This window comes from Salmo salar, chromosome ssa09 (assembly GCF_905237065.1).
Source record: "Salmo salar chromosome ssa09, Ssal_v3.1, whole genome shotgun sequence".
NCBI classification, from domain to species: Eukaryota; Metazoa; Chordata; class Actinopteri; order Salmoniformes; family Salmonidae; genus Salmo; species Salmo salar.
In genome coordinates, this window is record NC_059450.1 from 118,141,991 (window position 1) to 118,158,861 (window position 16,871).

The window sequence follows — 16,871 nt, forward strand, 5'->3', positions numbered from 1 at the left end:
TCTCTCTGTAAGCATGTAGTATACTCTATTCTCTCCTAGCCATAAGTAGCCAGAGGACTCAACCCGGGCTTCCATTTGCCCCACTGAGACCTCCCACTCTGGGGTCCAGACAGAATGACATTAGGGGTAAGCCACTGGGACTGATAAGCTAGAGGTGTGGTTGTAGCATCACTGTGATTTTAGGTCAGTGGTGGAGACAGGTTTGGGAGAATGGTATGGGTTAGACCTTAAATGTGGACAGTTTGGTGAGATGAGAGAGTAGCCCCTTGGCTCCGCTGGCCTCCTTTTACAGGTATTCACACCGTCTTGAGAGGCGACCATCCAGACATGTGCACATATTTACCCAGGCTCAGAGCAACTGCGTTGGGACCATGCTTACATGAGATCCACTTCAAATAGTGTGTGTGTGTGTGTGTGTGTGTGTGTGTGAGAAAGAGAGGGATAGACAAAAACAGAAAGATTGTCTCCCTTCCAGCACCTTGAGGAATGTATGACCAAACATCAAGGTTAATGTACTCTTTGATGGATCCATTCTACATGCCAGGGAATCTCTATCTCCTCTCAGACTGTGTGTGTTTGTGTGTGTGTGTAATGTGTGATCTTATGACAGTGAATCATTTGTTCTTTGTATGTTCTTTCTATCTGTTGCCATATTGATAGTGTTGCCATCTGTATGGGTGAGAGCCCGACAGAGAGCTATCCGCTATCCGGTCTCAGACCATCCATGAAACATTATTATGTGTTTTCCTTGAAGATAGTGGTCCATATTTCCATAGAAATGACACTGAACAAAAATATAAATGCAACATGCAACAATTTCAAAGATTTGACTGAGTTACAGTTCATATGGAAATCAGTCCATTTAAATTCAATAGCCCCTAATCTATAGGTTTCACATGATTGGGAATACAGATATGCATCTGTTGGTCACAGATACCTTAAAAAAAAAGCAGGGGTGTGGATCAGAAAACCAGTCAGTATCTGGTGTGACCACCATTTGCCTCATGCCGCGTGACACATCTCCTTTGCATAGAGTTGATCAGACTGTTGATGGTGGCCTGTGGAATGTTGTCCCACTCCTCTTCAATGGCTGTGCGAAGTAGCTGGATATTGGCGGCAACTGAAACACGCTGTCGTACATGTCGATCCAGAGCATCCCAAAAATGCTCAATGGGTGATATGCCTGGTGAGTATGCAGGCCATAGAAGAACTGGGACATTTCATTTTCAGCTTCCAGGAATTGTGTACAGATCCTTGTGACATGGGGCCGTGCATTGTCATGATGAATGGCACGACAATGGGCCTCAGGATCTTGTCACGGTATCTCTGTGCATTCAAAATTCCATCAGTAAAATGCAGTTGTGTTCGTTGTCCGTAGCTTATGCCTGCCCATAGCTGTACGGGTGGCTCGTCTCAGATGATCCCGCAGGTGAAGAAGCTGGATGAAGAGGTCCTGGGCTAGCGTGGCTACACTTGGTCTGAGGTTGGAACATACAGCCAAATTCTCTAAAACAACGTTGGAGGCGGCTTATGGTAGAGAAATAAATATTCAATTATCTGGCAACAGCTCTGGTGGAAATTCCTGCAGTCAGCATTCCAATTGCATTCTCTATCAACATTTGAGACATCTGTGGCCTTGTGTTGTGTTACAAAACTGCACAGTTTAGAGTGGTCTTTTATTGTCCCCAGCACAAGGTGCACCCATGTAATGATCATGCTGTTTAATCAGCTTCTTGATATGCCACACCTGTCAGGTGGATGGATTATCCTGGCAGAAGAAATGCTCACTAACAGGGATGTAAACCAATTTGTGCACCAAATTTGAGAGAAATAAGCATTTTCTTGTGTATGGAAAAATTCTGAGATCTTATTTCAGCTCATGATACATGGGACCAACACTTTACATGTTGTCTTTATATTTTAGTTCATTCCATGTCTGACTTTCCCTTCAAGTCATTTTGACGGAAGTTATTCAAGTGTGGCTCTAGCGACCCACATTGAGACTCTAGGCATGCTAGAGAAGACATGAGGAGAAAAGTTTGAAATGTAGACCAGCTGGATTCAGCTGATTCTCTGTTTGTTATTGCTTAGTGTCAAGAAGATGCACAAGCCAAGTCTCCTACAGTATATCACTGGTCTCAACATGCAGGTGCACAGAGGAGATATATCATGATGTCTTAAACCACATTTAGGGTTATATTCAATACAGGGTAGTAAATAGTGGTATTTTACCACCCTCCCCCTTCTCTCTCTCTCTATCTCTCTCTCTCTATCTCCATCTTTCTTTATCCGTTCTCTCTCTCTCTCTCTCTCTCTCTCTCTATCTCTCTCTCTGTCCATCTTTCTTTATCCGTCTCTCTCTCTATCTCTCTCTCTGTCCGTCTTTCTTTATCCGTCTCTCTTTCTCTCTCTATCTCTCTCTCTGTCCGTCTTTCTTTATCCGTCTCTCTCTATCTCTCTCTCTGTCCGTCTTTCTTTATCCGTCTCTCTCTCTCTCTCTCTCTCTCTATCGCTCTCTCTGTCCGTCTTTCTTTATCTGTCTCTCTCTCTCTATCTCTCTCTCTGTCCGTCTTTCTTTATCCGTCTCTCTCTCTCTCTGTCCGTCTTTCTTTATCCGTCTCTCTCTCTCTCTCTCTCTCTATCTCTCTCTCTGTCCGTCTTTCTTTATCCGTCTCTCTCTCTCTATCTCTCTCTCTGTCCGTCTTTCTTTATCCGTCTCTCTCTCTCTCTGTCCGTCTTTCTTTATCCGTCTCTCTCTCTCTCTCCGTCTTTCTTTATCCGTCTCTCTCTATCTCTCTCTGTCCGTCTTTCTTTATCCGTCTCTCTCTCTCTCTCTCTCTGTCCATCTTTCTTTATCCGTCTCTCTCTCTCTCTCTCTCTCTCTCTGTCCGTCTTTCTTTATCCGTCCTCTCTCTCTCTCTCTCTCTCTGTCCGTCTTTCTTTATCCGTCTCTCTCTCTCTCTGTCCGTCTTTCTTTATCCGTCTCTCTCTCTCTCTCTCTCTCTGTCCGTCTTTCTTTATCTCTCTCTCTCTCTCTGTCCGTCTTTCTTTATCCGTCTCTCTCTCTCTCTCTCTCTCTCTCTGTCCATCTTTCTTTATCCGTCTCTCTCTCTCTCTCTCTGTCCATCTTTCTTTATCCGTCTCTCTCTCTCTCTCTCTCTGTCCGTCTTTCTTTATCCGTCTCTCTCTCTCTCTCTCTCTGTCCGTCTTTCTTTATCCGTCTCTCTCTCTCTCTCTCTCTGTCCGTCTTTCTTTATCCGTCTCTCGCTCTCTCTCTCTCTCTGTCCGTCTTTCTTTATCCGTCTCTCTCTCTCTCTCTCTCTCTGTCCGTCTTTCTTTATCCGTCTCTCTCTCTCTCTCTCTCTCTCTGTCCGTCTTTCTTTATCCGTCTCTCTCTCTCTCTCTCTGTCCGTCTTTCTTTATCCGTCTCTCTCTCTCTCTCTCTCTCCGTCTTTCTTTATCCGTCTCTCTCTCTCTCTTCTCTGTCCGTCTTTCTTTATCCGTCTCTCTCTCTCTCTCTGTCCGTCTTTCTTTATCCGTCTCTCTCTCTCTCTGTCCGTCTTTCTTTAGCCGTCTCTCTCTATCTCTCTCTCTGTCCGTCTTTCTTTATCCGTCTCTCTCTCTCTCTGTCCGTCTTTCTTTATCCGTCTCTCTCTCTCTCTCTCCGTCTTTCTTTATCCGTCTCTCTCTCTCTCTCTCTGTCCGTCTTTCTTTATCCGTCTCTCTCTCTCTCTCTCTCTCTCTCTGTCCGTCTTTCTTTATCCGTCTCTCTCTCTCTCTCTCTTTCTCTCTGTCCGTCTTTCTTTATCCGTCTCTCTCTCTCTCTCTGTCCGTCTTTCTTTATCCGTCTCTCTCTCTCGCTCTCTCTCTCTGTCCGTCTTTCTTTATCCGTCTCTCTCTCTCTCTCTCTGTCCGTCTTTCTTTATCCGTCTCTCTTTCTCTCTCTCTCTCTGTCCGTCTTTCTTTATCCGTCTCTCTCTCTCTCTGTCCGTCTTTCTTTATCCGCTTCTCTCTCTCTCTCTCTCTCTCTCTCTCTCTCTCTCTCTCTCTCTCTCTCTCTCTGTCCGTCTTTCTTTATCCGTCTCTCTCTCTCTCTGTCCGTCTTTCTTTATCCGTCTCTCTCTCTCTCTGTCCGTCTTTCTTTATCCATCTCTCTCTCTCTCTCTCTGTCCGTCTTTCTTTATCCGTCTCTCTCTCTCTCTCTGTCCGTCTTTCTTTATCCGTCTCTCTCTCTCTCTCTCTCTCTCTCTCTCTGTCCGTCTTTCTTTATCCGTCTCTCTCTCTCTCTCTGTCCGTCTTTCCTTATCCGTCTCTCTCTCTCTGTCCGTCTTTCTTTATCCATCTCTCTCTCTCTCTCTCTGTCCGTCTTTCTTTATCCGTCTCTCTCTCTCTGTCCGTCTTTCTTTATCCGTCTCTCTCTCTCTCTCTCTGTCCGTCTTTCTTTGTCCGTCTCTCTCTCTCTCTCTGTCCGTCTTTCTTTGTCCGTCTCTCTCTCTCTCTCTCTGTCCGTCTTTCTTTGTCCGTCTCTCTCTCTCTCTCTCTCTCTCTCTCTCTCTCTCTCTCTCTCTCTCTCTCTCTCTCTCTCTCTCTCTCTCTCACGCCTGTTATTTCTTCACCCTTCCTCTTGATCTTGTTGCCCAGCTTGTTGTAATCTTGCGGTACTTGTTTCTGTAATGCAGTCATTCGGAGTGCGACTTCTTTACACACTCGCTGCCTCCTAGACTGAGACATTAATAAGGCAGACCGACACAAGACTCCAAATCCGTCCAGGGATTAAGTGGAGATTAGCTGCATTTGTTCAGTAATAAAACTAAACTTCAGGGACCAGACCACGCTGCCTCGTGTCTGGCTAATCAGAGAGATTGTGTGTTTTTGTCTGTGTTTTGATACACCGGGCCAGAATAATTGTACTTCCTCATAGTTTCTGAACAAGCCTTAGTTTTATGTTCTGAGCCAGAGTGCATTGACCCTAGACGAGGGCCTTTTTAGATGTTTGAGAGTTGAGATGAGAGGAGTTAGTTGCATCATGTTTGGAAATGATGGAAGGATGCGACTAGGGCCGTTGCATATGAAGCTAATCACAGCCACGTGTTTCCTGTACTACCATCATGTCCATAATTTATATCCAGGCTCCATAACAACCTCTCTGGTTTATAGGGGGTGGTAAATGAATGCACATAATGTGTTGCAATGTTTAAGATGACTGCCTTGAAGTTGAATGACCTAGATTATATAATGCGATACAACGCTACACCCTAATTATTGCCACTAAGAACCATCTGTTTAAATGTGTAACAAATCAAATTGTATTGGTGTAGACTTTACTGTGAAATGCTTACTTGATATTTATTGGAAAGGATCATCACCTTGCACTTTCCCCACCCTGTGAAGTTAATAATAATTTATTTAATCTGTAGCCTAATAAACTGTTAAAAAGTGTGCGCTTTTGTGTGTGTCTATGTGTGTGTGTCTATGTGTGTGTGTACGGTCAATATGCATGTGTGTGTGAGCTTATGTAGTGTGTGGGTAGAATCTAGTGAGTGTGCATAGTGCCAGCGCAAGAGAGTCAGTGCAAAAAATACAATAAATAATAAAGGGGGCAGTAACCAGGTTAACGTCCAACTTTTTTATGCTAGTAAAGTACATGTCCGATAAAAAAAAATGTCACGACAGGCCTGATGGAAACATAATTTTTTCGGTAAACTTTTCAAATGTCGACAAAACAAAATACGCTAGATGGGATCTTTTTGTGTAGGTAAAATGTATTATGCGAGAAATGTTTGTGGAAATGCTTTTATGTGCATATATTGATATAATAACCATCATATCGAAGTCAACTCGGGAGTCACGCGATGACATATTGTGTGGTCCTCCCACTATGTCGGGAAAGCATGCAGTTTGGTGAAAGTGCAAGGTGGTGATCCTTTCCAATAAATATCAAGGGTCTTATTCTGGTGACATGATAATAATGCTTGGCTGCCGTTTGACAAATAAAAATATTTCGCTCTTTGTTCATCATAATCTCACCATGTAGGTTATACGTGCGCTCTTGCCAACAGTGCCCAGATAGCGCTGTTGGCTAGCGCACACGTGCCAATTCCAGAGTGGGCACACTCGCTATATAACGCAACATTCTTTGTGAGAAAACCATCAGTAGACTTGAAAATGCGATGGAAACCCATTTAACTTGTATTTTTATTCAGTACATGGGAATTTAACCGCAAAATGTATTTTTATGTGGACTGCGTCATCACGTACAGCCTTTGATCTGCAAAAAGTACATTTGATGGTAGGCATTTGATTAACTGTTCAGCAGTCTTATGGCTTGTGGGTAGAAACTGTTCAGGAGCGTTTAGGTCCCAGACTTGGTGTGCCTGTACCGCTTGCCGTGCGGTAGCAGAGAGAACAGTCTATGACTTATTTGGCTGGAGTCTTTGACAATTTTTAGGGCCCTCCTATGACACCACCTGGTATAGAGGTCCTGGATGGCAGGGAGTTCGGCCCCGGTGATGTACTGGGCCGTACACACTACCCTCTGTAGCACCTTGTGGTCAGATGCCGAGCAGTTGCCATACCAAGCGGTGATGCAGCCAGTCAAGATGCTCTCAATGGTGCAGCTGTAGTTCTCTTTGAGGATCTGAGGGCCGATGCCAAACCTTTTCATCATCCTGAAGGGGAAGAGACATTGACGTGCCCTCTTCACGACTGTTTTGGTGTGTTTGGATCATGATAGGTCCTTCATGGACTTGAAGCTCTGGACCTGCTCTACTACAGCCATGTCGATGTGACTGGGGGAGCGTCCCCCCCCCCCCCATTTGCTGTAGTCCACGATAAACTCCTTTGTCTTGCTGATGTTGAGGGAGAGGTTGTTGTCCTAGCATCACCCTGCCAGGCCCTTGACCTCCTCCCTATAGGCTGTCTCATCGTTGTTGGTGAACAGTCAGGCCTACCACCGTTGGGTTGTCGGCAAACTTAATTATGGTGTTGGGAGTCGTGTGTACTGTAGTCATGTTTCTCAATGTAGGCCTATGTCTACAGTCAATTTTGAACATTGCATTAATTCATAATAACCCAGACTTGGTAAGCTTTAAAAATCTGCTAAGCCAGTTGTTTGTTTTCCTACGACCTGAGTAATGCCCGATACAGTACCTTGTATAAACAGGCTCAGGGAAAGTCCCCTCCCCTTTCGTCCGCTTAGCATACGTCTGATTTATAGGCTTGTTCCTAGACCCAGTCATTCAGATGATGTCAGCTCGAAGTCAGACTTATGTTCAAACAAGCCCCCCCCCCCCAATGCACACAGACCATGTTACTGGCCAGTCACATGTCAGGTGGGGTAGCATGGAACAGACAGACCAGTAACAATGGCTCATTATCCCCTAGCACCATGCATGTTACATTAGACACTACACAGTGCTCAACTGTGTACTAGTGTAAAATATACTTGTTTTGTCTTGCCATACTTACAGTATACAGTGCATTCGGAAGGTATTCAGACCCCTTGACTTTTTCATCATTTTGTTACGTTACAGACTTATTCTAAAATGGATTAAATCCTTTTTTTCCCTCATCAATCTACACACAATACCCCATCATTACAAAGCAAAAACCCGTTTTTATAAATGTTTGCAAATGTATAAAAAGAAACCAACTGAAACATCACATTTACATCAGTATTCAGACCCTTTACTCAGTATTTTGCTGAAGCACCTTTGGCAGCGATTACAGCCTTGAGTCTTCTTGGGTATGACGCTACAAGCTTGGCACACCTGTATTTGGGGAGTTTCTCCATTCTTCTCTGCAGATCCTCTCAAGCAATGTCAAGTTGGATGGGGAGCGTTGCTGCACAGCTATTTTCAGGTCTCCAGAGATGTTTGTTTGGGTTCAAGTCTGGGCTCTGTCTGGGCCACTGATGGACATTCAGAGACTTGTCCCGATGCCACTCCTGTGTTGTCTTGGCTGTGTACTTAGGGTCGTTGTCCTGTTCGAAGGTGAACCTTCGCCCCAGTCTGAGGTCCTGAGTGCTCTGGAGCAGGTTTTCATCAAGGATCTCTCTGTACTTTGCTCCGTTCATCTTTCCCTCGATCCTGACTGGTCTCCCAGTCCCTGTTGCTGAAAAACATCCCCACAGCTTGATGCTGCCACCACCATGCTTCACAGTAGGGATGGTGCCAGGTTTCCTCCAGACATGACACTTGGCCAAAGAGTTCAATCTTGGTAACATCAGACCAGAGAATCTTGTTTCTCATGGTCTGAGAGTCCTTGGCAAATTCCAAGCGGGCTGTCATGCATTTTACTGATGAGTGGCTTCCGTCTGGCCACTCTACCATAAAGGCCTGATTGGTGGAGTGCTACAGAGATGGTTGTGCTTCTGGAAGGTTCTCCCATCTCCTCAGAGGAACTCTGGAGCTCTTTCAGAGTGATCATCAGGTTTTTGGTCATCTCCCTGACCAAGGCCCTTCTCCCCCGATTGCTCAGTTTGGCCGGTCGGCCAGCTCTAGGAAGAGTCTTAGTGGTTCCAAACTTCTTCCATTTAAGAATGATGGAGGCCACTGTGTTCTTGGGGACCTTCAATGCTGAAATGTTTTGGTACCCTTTGCCAGATCTGCGGCTAATGCTGTCTCGGAGCTCTACAGACAATTCCTTCGACGTCATGGCTTGGTTTTTGCTCTGACATGCACTGTCAACTGTGGGACCTTATAGAGACAGGTGTGTGCCTTTCCAAATCATGTCCAATCAATTGAATTTACCACAGGTGGACTCCAATCAAGTTGTAGAAGCATCTCAAGTGTCACGGCTGTTATAAGGAGCGGACCAAGATGCAGCGTTTGTGTTCCACATATTTATTATAACCGTGAAACTGAATGCAATACATAAATAAACGTAATATATCAAAACAACAAACCGTGACGCAGAGAGGACAACACACTACTCAAAAGATAATCACCCACAAGGACATGTGGGACAAACATCAACTTAAATATGGCCTCCAATTAGAGACAACGACAACCAGCTGCCTCTAATTGAAGGTCATGCCAAACAACGACCAACATAGAAATACAAAAACTAGAACTGAACATAGACATAAAAAAACAGATAAACACCCCCTGTCACTCCCTGACCACTATACCATAGATAATAACAACTTACTATGGTCAGGACGTGACATAAAGGATGATCAATGGAAACAGGATGCACCTGAGCAAAATTTCGCGACTCATAGCAAAGGGTCTGAATACTTATGTAAATAAAGTATTTCTGTTCTTCTAAAAAACTGTTTTTGCTTTGTCATTATGGGGTATTGTGTGTAGATTGATGATGGAAAAAAAGTCATTTAATCAATTTTACAATAAGACTGTAATGTAACAAAATGTTGGAAAAGTCAAGGGGTCTGAATACTTTCCGAATGCACTGTAGTGTCACTCTCTGGTCCTATTTTCTACGACCCAGTCGATGCCCTCTAGCATGGACTTGTGAAAAATGTCTGTCAGGCAGATGTGGTCAACAGAGCCCAAAATATCTCTGTAAATATCTCAGTGCATATTTGACCGTTCAAAGAGAGACCTAACTTTCCAACTATTCAAAGCGAGGTGCTATGGCAAAGTTGATCTGGGATGGTTTGGATAACTGCCGTTATGATTAGTTTTATTGTGGCAGTTGAACCTCATGATCTCATGCTGATTGCTAGTGTAACAGTGTTGCTTTCGTCTCTCTCCTCGATCCTACCTGGGCTCGAACCAGGGACCCTCTGCACACATGAACAACTGCCTCCCATGAAGCAGCATTACCCATCGCTCCACAAAAGCCGCAAAATCAGCTACTTCAAGGTCTCAGAGCGAGTGACTTCACCGATTGAAACATTATTAGCGCGCACCCCGCTAGCTAGCTAGCCATTTCACACCGGTTACACTCACCCCCCTTTTGACCTCCTCCTTTTCCGCAGCAACCAGTGATCCGGGTCAACAGCATCAATGTAACAGTGTTGCTTCCGTCCCTCTCCTCGCCCCTACCTGGGCTCACACCATGGACCCTCTGCACACATCAACACCCTCGAAGCATCGTTACCTATCGCTCCACAAAAGCCGTGGCCCTTGCAAAGCAAGGGGAACAACTACTTCAAGGTCTCAGAGCAAGTGACGTCACCGATTGAAACGCTATTAGCGCGCACCCCGCTAACTAGCTAGCCATTTCACACCATTTTACACTAGCTGCACTGAGGCAAACTAGATGAAACACTACAGTGAGTCTATTTGCAAGTAAGCATTTCATTGTACCGTGTACACTATGCTGTATCCTGTGCATATGATAAATCAGCTTTGATTTAATTTGATTCCAAATGCCAGCTGCTTTGTTTGAATCAAGTTGCATTGCTGGTATTAATTCTGCATTCACCTGATAATTACTCTTCAGCTTTCTGCTGTATTAATATCCTTCTCACCCATATTGAGGAGTATTCAGGGTTGTCTTGCTAAAGGTACAGGCCGGGGGGGCATGAGGACATCATGGGTTAAGCATCTCTGTGCAAGCTGTGGAAACTATGGCCAGCTGAACCTTCCTTCTCCTGCATTCCGAGGGAGCCCAAATGGCATGTGTCTTTAATTTGCCTCAAAACATCTCCCTGTACACACACACACACACACACACACACACACACACACACACACACACACACACACACACACACACACACTCTACATGGTATGATGACCTGTTGTTCCACACTGGCCTGAGAGATGTACTCCATTACATGGATATGAGTGCAGTGAAAGACATGGGAACTTCTCTGAGAAGAGAGGGCTAAGGTTGTATGTCTCATGGAGGACCTGAGGAGAACTGGGCAGCTGCTCACTGCCTCTCAACAGCTCAGCTGACATCACTGTTTTTCATGGGAGGCACCTGCACCTGCACCCTTGCCACGCCCACTAACGATGAATCTGGTTTGCTTCCTCCCCGACGACTTCTCGAATGCGAACACATTCAAACCATTCTGATTGGTCCCAGAAACCGATGGGTTGGACCAGAGCTGGTCTACATGAATCAGCACAAACGACTTCTGGGATGGTAGGTTCAGACTCATGTATGGAGCGATTGATAGAGCAGCCAAATTAAATTCCGGATGAGTCATCAGGCAACTTTCTCTCACTCTGTCCGTCTTTCTGCCTCTCTCTTGTCCCATTCTGTCCCTCTCTCTGTCTGTCTTTCCTTTTGTCTGTTTCCCTCTCTTTTAGTCTTTTCCTTTCTCTCTCTCTGTCTCTCTCTCTCTTTCTCTCTCTCTACCTAATTTCCCCTCTCCCTGTGTCAACCCGTGTGGATGGATCCGTTGCATCTGGAGGGACACACACGTCCGACTTGGAGCAAACAATTAGGTCACCTTCTCAGTTTGCACACTGTACATGACCTCATCACCACGGCTACACCACAGCGGGGAATACACACACTGATACACTGCGTATGTTCCACACATGATTTCTCCACCGGAAACCTACTCCACACAGCAGAACGCTGCTGCTCTAGCCCCGGGGGCCGGACACAGGTTCTCTGCGATAGGAACCTAGAGAACTCCTAAGCCACTGTACTGTAAATTCCTCTTGTGAAAGGCTTTTCCCTGACAAAACCACCAACCTTTTCCCTGTTCCTCACCGTGGCCTCTGGAACAATGGGCAAGAGCATGCCAGAAACTGAGAAAAGAGACCTGTACGGTAGTTACCCCGACGCTGACACGCTCACTGGAGCCCAGAGGACTTCGTATTCAGACGGAAAATCAATTCTGTGCCCCCCCTAGGGAAAGGAAGAACACTAAAAATGATGGATCAGTGTGTACTTTGGACAGCCTTCAGCTGCCGTCGTCTTTCCAAGTTCCGGGAAGGCTCGGGGGAAAGGTGAAGGCCTATAATCAGTGTGACTGTCGGGACCTCGTACAGTCCAATAGTTGTGTTTTACAGTATCCTCTCCAAACCACTCTGATGAGAGGAAACAGGTTCAGCTGAAACCTCTTGATTGCAGGATCATTTGAGTGGTAAAATACCACAGAACACATACGCAAAGAGTGTTTAAGAGAGAGCAAGTTTATATTCTACCTAATTAAAATATGGATAGAAAGTCACACAAGTCTATTGGTACATCCATATTTTTATTTCTCTCTCTCTCTCTCTCTCTCTCTCTCTCTCTCTCTCTCTCTCTCTCTCTCTCTCTCTCTCTCTCTCGCTCTCTCTCTCTCATACTGCGTCATATATTGTTTACTCACTGTGCTGAGTTGATCATTCTGGCCCAGTGTATGATGGACAGACAGTTGGCCAGGGAGCTGCACAATGGACAGATTATAGATGCTGGAAAGATAATTCTATTCAGCTGACCACCAGGCATATCTCTCTCTCTCTCTCTGCCTAGCTGCAGTGCTGTTGTAAAGTAATTTCCATGGACTTGGGCATGGGCCAGGGCCAGGGCCAAGCTTTCCAATGTTATTATTATTATGAGCATTAATACAACACAGCCATGTGATATGGAAAGCATGTGCTGGTGGGCATAATAAGCAGAGGCATGGTTTTCGTCAGAGTGCTGCTTGTTGTCCATTCATTGTGGTAAAAAAAGGACACAATGTAAAGATTGTATTTGTGCGCTCTGTAAACAATCAGTGTTGTTTTGAATGGCATTGTTTACAGTGTGCCCAAACGGTCTATCAATTATCTCTGTCACAAGGACATGTGTTGGAGGTTTTCCCTTGTTGTCTTGGTTGGCTAGGTAGGCATAAAATTGTTTGACTCTGCCCTTGGTTTTGTAGTCGGATTGTATCTGAATCGCGAGTTTGTGTTGTTACATTTCAACCGCAACAGAGAGGAACTCTTGGCCTTAATGGTAACTGAACCATAGAAATCACTACAGGACTACAGGACATAAAACAAGAGGGTTATAGTTTCTTTAAGCTCCAGAGTTCTGTTTCAGTTGTTGATGTCTTGGACTCCGTGTTTCTCCCTCAATCTGGTCACAGTTAACAGAGCATTCTGTTTGTCGCTCTCTCTCTCTCTCCCTCCCTCCCTCCCTCCCACCCTCCCTCCTCTGTTTCTCCTCTAGTCCTGTGCCCCATGTTGTGTCAAAATGGAGGGGTCTGCATCCAGAAGGACCGCTGCCTCTGCCCGCCAACCTTCACCGGCAAGTTCTGCCACATCCCCGTGGCCACGCCCTCCACCAATGACATTGAGAAGCCTCCACGCATCCCCTCGGTGCTGGCCAGTCAGCAGCTGCTGACCCAGTCGGAGTACATTCTCCCCCTGCAGAGCCAGCAGCAGAGCCACAGTCAGCCCAGCGGTGGTAAGTGTGACAAGGCCGGCCTCATTTGTGGCAGCGGTGGGATCTGAATGGTGATGAATGAAACACAAGTTGCTCTTAAATTAATACATTAGACACAAATCTTTAAAGCAGAGTCCAATGTCTCTAGTGAAGGATCCTCTCCTTTACAGTAAGACTGGGATTCATATTCAAATAGAAGAAGGAAGAGCTCTTGAATGAGCACAACAGCTAATCCTCTGCATATTGAGGTGTGATTCTGACATGTTGATAAATTACATTTGACAATCATAGCTAACAGCATTTTTTCAAATTTTCAAATGAACCATCATTAATTGCCTAATAATGCATAAAAAAATTATGCTTACGTCTGACATTAGTCATCTGTGGTTTTGAATGCGCAAAAATGGTCAGCTAAGGTTCACACGTCTTTCCTGTAGATTAATTACATTCAAACTGCACCGTGTGTGCTGAGCTAAAGATGACAGTTATACATTACTGTTTTCCCTTGGCCAGGACTCAACACTTAAATTGTACCTCTCGGTGCCAATAGGTAATAAGCCTTGAAACACGGACAGCAATTCCTCTAGGTCTCTGAGACAATCACAAATTTCCCATTGTTTTAACATCATTACAATGCATATGAGAACACTCCGATTCGGCTACTTACGAATACTCTCACTGTCTTGCCAAATGTGAATTTTAGATGTTATGACAGCCAGATGTTTCTGACCAAATTTTATCAGTTGACATACACTCTCAGATGGTGGTGAAGTATATTTGTACAACATGAAGAAAAGCCAAACACTGACGTTTCCCTGCATGGTGGTATTGAGACCCTGGAAAATGCACGTCATCATATTCGCCAATCACAACTAACTACGCAGTTGGTGAAATCTGAAGCTTTAACAGTTACACTGCAGTTAGATGACACTTGTTTTAGGATACAATATGGTTGGTAATCTTCTGCTGCCTTTAAAGATGTTATCATTAGAATGCAACCCTGAGCGCATGTGTATTTGTCCATGCTCTATAAAGCCCAACGACATCAGTGTGGCTTGTGTTGGCTCCGGGGGGTAGGGTGGGGGTGGGGGTGGGGGGACTGTTGGGGGAGGGTGAAACACAACCAAAAGTTAATGACAGTGAAATCTAAACAATATGCTGAACTCATACTAACAAAAGAAATGTCGGGGTCAGTTATGTTGACGAGCTGCTTCCAAAAGTCCACGCTCTGTTCCAGGGCTGGGAGAGTGTTTGGGAGTGGAGATCTGAGGGCTTACGCAACCTCACTGAGGAGGCCTACGTTGATAGAGGGGTCTTAGACTTAGCTGGCCTGCCAATCGAGTACCACAGTATGAGTCATAATACCCATAAAGCCTAGCGGTCAAACAAGGAAATGGGTCCAATCATTTTTCCACCATTCTTTTTTCCCATAGGGGATTTTAGAAACACTTAAAATAAGGGCTCTGTTTTGTGTATGCTTACCCTGGCGTGACGTTTTGATAACAGTGTAAATCTCTCTAGGACAAGGTGACTTTTATCAATTTATTCGCCTGTATCTACTCCCCAAAAATGAAATGCTAATTAGCTGCTAATGTGACTATCATAAAGAACTACAAATGCCATGATTATCTGGACAAGACTGCCAAATCGAGGCAAAGGTAAGAATCTCTGGATTAACTATCTAATACTAGCTACATTTAGTAATGAATAAATTGGCAACATTTCTTTAAATTCACAATTCTGTGAACTGTCTTGTGCAAGTTTTAAATTGACACAATACCTGTCAGCTAGAGGATCAGGTTTGAAGGTAAGACCCAGGTGCAGACAGTGTCAAAGTAACAAAAGTTTATTAAATCGAACACGGGCAGGCAAAGTTACAAGACGGCAGGCAGGCTCAGGTCAGCAGAGGTCGGTAATCCAGAATAGTGGGGTAAAGGTACAGGATGGCAGACAGGGTCAGGGCAGGCAGAGGTCGGTGATCCAGAGCAGTGGGGCAAATGTACAGGACGGCAGGCTCAGGGTCAAGGCAGGCAGAAAAGGTCAAAACTAGAACATCCAGGAACTTTATACAAAGACAGGAGCAAGGGAGAAAACAGGAGACAAAGGGCTGTGAGACATGGGTTTAACTCTGGACACAAGAAAGGTAGGATGAATATGAAGGGTACGGGGAACAGAAGATGAACAGCAGAGGGGCTAATGATTTTGGAGATGGGAAACGGGCCGATAAACTGGGGGGAGAGTTTGTGGGATCCTAGGTGGACAGCCATACCTTCTGCCCGAGACGATTCCAGGGTCCGATACCTGGAGGTGGTCTTGAGGAGAGGTACGACGGCAGCGGCGGACAAACATCTGCTCAGGGAAGAGTGGGGGCTGATACCCCAGGGAACACTCAAAAGGAGATAGGCCCATGGCAGAGTAGGGAAGGGTGTTGTGGGTGTATTCGACTCACACAAGCTGTTGGCTCCAGGTGGTGGGGTTGGCGGAGACCGGGCAGCGCAGAGTAGTCTCTAGGTCCTGGTTGGCTCGCTCCGACTGGCCCTTGGACTGGGGGTGGAACCCGGAAGACAGGCTGGCCGACAACCTAATGAGGGTGCAGAATGCCTTCCAGAATTGGGAGGAGAACTGAGGACCCCGGTCGGAGACCATGTCTACTGGTAGTCCGTGGATCCGTAAGATGTACTGCACCATGAGCTGTGCCGTCTCTTTGTTCGAGGGTAGTTTGGGGAGAGGGATGAAGATGGTGGCTTTGGTAAACCGATCCACCACAGTCAGGGTGACAGTGTTGCCATCAGATGAGGGAAGACCCGTGACAAAGTCCAGAAAGATGTGAGACCGGGCACGGTGAGGGACAGGCAGAGGTTGAAGGAGACCAGCCGGAGCTTGCCGAGGAGTCCTTGTTTTGTGCACAAACCGTGCAAGCGGCGACGAATGCGGACATGTTGGGGACCATGGTAGGCCACCATCAGACCATCGAATGCGGACATGTCGGGGACCATGGTAGGCCACCAAAAGCGCTGTTGCACAAAGGCCAGGGTCTGGTGGGAGCCTGGGTGGCAGGCAAGCCTGGATGAGTGGGCCCACTCCAGGACCACGGACCGGACGTTGTCAGGAACGAACATCCGGTTATCAAGCCCCCCCCCCCCCCCCCCCCAGGGTTCGGCTGGGAACGCTGCGCCTCATGGACCTGCTTCCCTATTCCCAAGCTGAGTGCCGTCGCCAGGCACAAAGTGGGAAGGATGGTCTCAGGTTCCGGGGTCGTAGTCTTGGGGCTATAGCGGCAGGACAGTGCATCCGTCTTGACATTCTTGGATCCTGGCCGGTGCGAGAGGGAGAAGTTGAACTGTGTGAACAGCAGGGCCCATCTTGCTTGCCTGGAGTTGAGGCGCTTGGCAGTGCGGAGATACTCCAGGTTCTTAGCCAGTGCCTCCATTGCCATCTTCACTGTGAGAAACTCACGGTTCCCCACATCATAGTTCTTTTCAGTGTCGTTGAGGCGATGGGAGAAGAAGGCACAGGGATGTAGCTTGAGGTCCAGGGCAGAACACTGGGAAAGGATAGCCCCCACTCCGACATCCGAAGCGTCGGCC

The 16,871-nt window shown here is 46.1% G+C and overlaps 1 protein-coding gene across 3 annotated transcripts in view; it reads left to right on the plus strand.

Annotated features, from left to right (window-relative positions):
* The window catches only part of LOC106612711 (latent-transforming growth factor beta-binding protein 4), a 79,100-nt gene that overhangs the window by 21,239 nt on the left and 40,990 nt on the right, over positions 1-16,871 (plus strand). For all 3 annotated transcript variants that reach the window (XM_014214146.2, XM_014214144.2, XM_014214145.2), the window contains exon 6: positions 13,069-13,305. In XM_014214146.2, the coding sequence (XP_014069621.2) occupies positions 13,069-13,305 (237 nt within the window). The remainder of the gene's footprint in view (positions 1-13,068; positions 13,306-16,871) is intronic.